The following is a 3699-nucleotide window of genomic DNA, read 5'->3' as shown; positions in this document are numbered from 1 at the left end:
CGTTAAGACTAATGGTCCCGTTTGTGTAATGGCTGGACGTGCATACGGGCCCTGATCATAGGTCATACTACATACCCATATTCATTTTTATTTATTGCTTAATCTGTCATTACCAACTATAATCACACCATGTCAACCTGTCACTACTGAAGCATTTTTAATACTGCCTGTAATTACTGCTATTTAATCTAAATTCCATTTGTAACATTGTATATATCTAAATTGTATTTTATCTTTATTTATCTATTTTTATTTTATTTATTTATTTATTTATTTATTTTTTATTTTATTTTATTTTACTTATTTATTTTATTTTTTTTTATTTATTTAATTTATTTTTATTTTTATTTTTTTTATTTCATTTTACTTATTGAAACTTCTTCTTGATTGTACTTATGTCTGGGTTGCTATAACAACTGATTTTCTCCCCCAGGGGATCAATAAAGTAATATCTTATCTTATCTCATCTTATCTTATCTTATCTTATCAGTGTAAGAGTATAAACCAAACATGGGAAGTCATACCTGGACTTTATTAGAATACAAACACTTCAAACTACAAGAGTAAACCTGAGTCTGCAGGACTGCTCCCAGATTTCATTTTTATTTATTGAACAAAAGGTAAAAAAACATGTTTTTAAGTGAAAAAAACTCACTTCATTTAGATCCAATAAAGAATGAAAAAGTTACTTCAGCGTGAGAGCGTCCGGCAGCTGGAGCATAAACGTCCAAACAGATCCACTTCTGGGGAAACCCTTCATCTGACGCCGGGGCTTCCAGTTTTTACTGTCCACGGCGAACTCCTGAGTCATGCTCCTGTTCAGCGTGAACACAGAGTCGCCTCTCACCACGGCCGTGAACAGAGCACCTTTGCTGTTTGCAAAGTGTCCAGGCAGAGACGACCACTGACCAGAGCTCAGACTGTAACAGTCCATCAGGCATCTCAGGAAGTCGTCCGACGGCCCGTTCCTCATGACGTACAGGTTGTCTCTGTGGCCGACCATGCAGTGGCCGTAGCTCTGGTGCCTGATCAACGTCGTAATAAGCCGCCACTCGTCTTTCCTTGAGATGTACTCGTAGATCTCTGTGGTCTCCATTGGCTTCCACAAACACACAAAGATCCTGCTCATTGCTTTGGTGCACGCTGCTCCTGCTGCAGGTCGAGGTAAGTGCGCAGCAAACTCCCACCTTTCAGTCGTCACGTCGTACATTTCCACGGACGACATCACTGTCCGCTCATACTCTCCTCCAACGGCGTAAAGACGATCGCCCACACCCACAAGGCTGAAGTTGTATCGCCGCTGTGCCGGACTGGAGATCCTGCTCCAGCTGTCGTCTTTCACGTCGTAGCAGAAACAAGCGTCAACGACTTGTTTGTGCAGTCCGTGAACTCCTCCGACTATGTAGAGTTTGTTGTCGAGAACAGTCACTCCAGCCATGGAGGTGCTGGCCTGAAGAGGAAGGTCTGTCAACACCTTCCAGCTGTTCCCGGTTTCGTCCAGGTAGCAGACGGTCCTGGAGGCAGCGTGGACAGTTTCATCCCCAACGCAGGTCACATGGGCCCCCACAGCTGCGAAGACACTCGGGGTCAAAGACTCCACATAGGAGATCAGCTCTGATGGTAAGGATTTCTTCACCTCCGCCTCCAGGTCGGTGTACATGCTGCGGATGAAGAGCGCAGCAGCGTGGTAAAGGTCCATGAGGCCAAAGGTCGCAGCGGTGTGAAACATCAGCAAACAGTTGTCAGAGTCGATGAGGTTGATGAGATGCGTGGTGAGCGACGCCGCCTGCAAGAAAGCAGCACACTCAATAGCTTCGACGATATCGTCTCCATCCAGGGCGGGCTTCTCACCTCGAAGCACCGCCAAGGCGATAAGGAAGCCCCGGGCACGCAGACCGTTGAGGTGGATTTCTTCCTGCCGACACTCCTTCATCCCAGAGCGGTACAGAGCCCGGAAGTAGTCACAGCTCTGAACGAGGAACATCTTCTCCTCAGAGAAGTGAGTGCTTCCAACCACAACCGTTAGTTTAGCCGATACAGGACCAGAGGCGTGTCTTCCGTCTGCACCGTCACAGCTGCTGTCGGTTTCTGCTTCACTTCCGTTTGCTGACATCACAGAGTTAAAGATCCGGCATGAAAATGACATGAGAAGTTTCCCAAAGTCACCTCGTGGAGCTGCAGAGGAGCGACTCGGTAGGAAGCAGCTTCTCTCTTCAGAGCGGCTCAGTTGTTTCACAGCTTCGAAAATAGTCGCAGCTAAACATAGAACAGAACAAATGACTGGGGTCACATTCATGGTGGTGACAGGAGTGGGACAACTGAACCCTAGAGTATATCTGCTGCAGACTTAAAGAGACAATACGGGACGTTTAAACCTGGGCCTTTGTTTTATATATTCTAAACAACCAGGCACAATGTTTGAATCACTCACGTAGGTTAGTTTCACCTGTAAAAAACTCTGTGTTGACTCCACTGTAATCTTTTGGGGGAAATGCACCAAATGACGAAGGTTACCGTCACTTCAAATCAGGGTTGCCAGGTCTGCTAGGACAAACTTCCTTTAACAGGCAGAAACCTCCAGCAGGACCAGACTCATGTTAGACACACATCTGCTGAGACCTACCGTGTTGGAGAGAGGGATAGAGGGAGATGAAGAGAGAGAGAGAGAGATGATAGTGGGGAGACGGATAGTAGTAGTTGTAGCAGCTGGAGTCTGGCACGTCCACAGCAGCAGGAACCTACGAGACAAGGGAGCTCAGGGACTCCAGAAAGGTCTAAGAAAAGAGAAAAGAGAGGGAAAGAAGGAAAGAAAGAAAAAGAGGAGAATAAATTGTGAAGGAAAGACAGAAGGAAAGGACGGAAAAAGAAAAGGAGACATAAAGGATGAAGAAACATGGAAAGAACAAAGAAAGAAAGGAAGAAAGGAAGGAAGAAAAGGAAAAAGGAATAAAAAAGGAAAGAAAGAAAGAGAGAAAGAAAGATGATAGTGGAGAGACGGATAGTAGTAGTTATAGCAGCTGGAGTCTGGCACGTCCACAGCAGCAGGTCAGAGCAAACCTACGGGACAAGGGAGCTCAGGGACTCCAGAAAGGTCTATGGTTAGTAACTTTAATGGGACAGGAAGAGTTAAAGTGAGAGACAGGCAGAGAGAGGAGAGAGAGGGAAAGACAGGATCCCAGTGTGTCAGTCTAAGCCTAACTAGCAGCATAACTAAGACCTGGTCCAAGCCTGATCCAGCTCTAACTATAAGCTTTATCAAAATGGAAAGTTTGAAGCCTACTCTTAAAAGTAGAGAGGGTGTCTGCCTCCCGGACCCTGACTGGTAGATGATTCCAAAGGAGAGGGGCCTGATAACTGAAGGTTCTACCTCCCATACTACTTTTAGAGACTTTAGGTACGACAGTCAGTGCTGGTATAGACTTTGTGGTGTTATTTTGTAAATATTGCAATTCTTTTGATGATGAAAGCATTAATAGTGTACACTTGAATGGCATTATATTCAGTGAGACTTTCCTTTGACAGGCTCCTTTTCAATATTGTGGCTTTTGGCTACTTTTGATTAGCCAATGGGGGGATTTTGTCGCCTAGACCTGGCAACCTTGCCTTCAAATCTCACGCTCTTCAATTCGACCTGCAGAACTATTCTCTACCTGTTCCTCACCTGTTTAGTTTGCCTGCTGGAGCCAATCCCAGCTGACT

General features: G+C 45.4%; 1 protein-coding gene across 1 annotated transcript; it reads right to left on the bottom strand.

Annotated features, from left to right (window-relative positions):
• Positions 1–517: 517 nt before the first annotated feature.
• Positions 518–3699, bottom strand: LOC117814694 (kelch repeat and BTB domain-containing protein 13). Its single transcript, XM_034686163.1, has 2 exons — positions 3662–3699; positions 518–2256 (listed from the first exon to the last, which is right to left on the bottom strand). The coding sequence occupies exon 2, from the start codon at positions 2144–2146 to the stop codon at positions 686–688; it is 1461 nt and encodes a 486-aa protein (XP_034542054.1). The 5' UTR covers positions 2147–2256; positions 3662–3699; the 3' UTR covers positions 518–685.

Source organism: Notolabrus celidotus, chromosome 6, assembly GCF_009762535.1.
Source record: "Notolabrus celidotus isolate fNotCel1 chromosome 6, fNotCel1.pri, whole genome shotgun sequence".
Lineage (NCBI taxonomy): Eukaryota > Metazoa > Chordata > Actinopteri > Labriformes > Labridae > Notolabrus > Notolabrus celidotus.
Note: the sequence above shows the minus strand (reverse complement) of the source record. Positions and strands in the feature narration are given on the sequence as shown.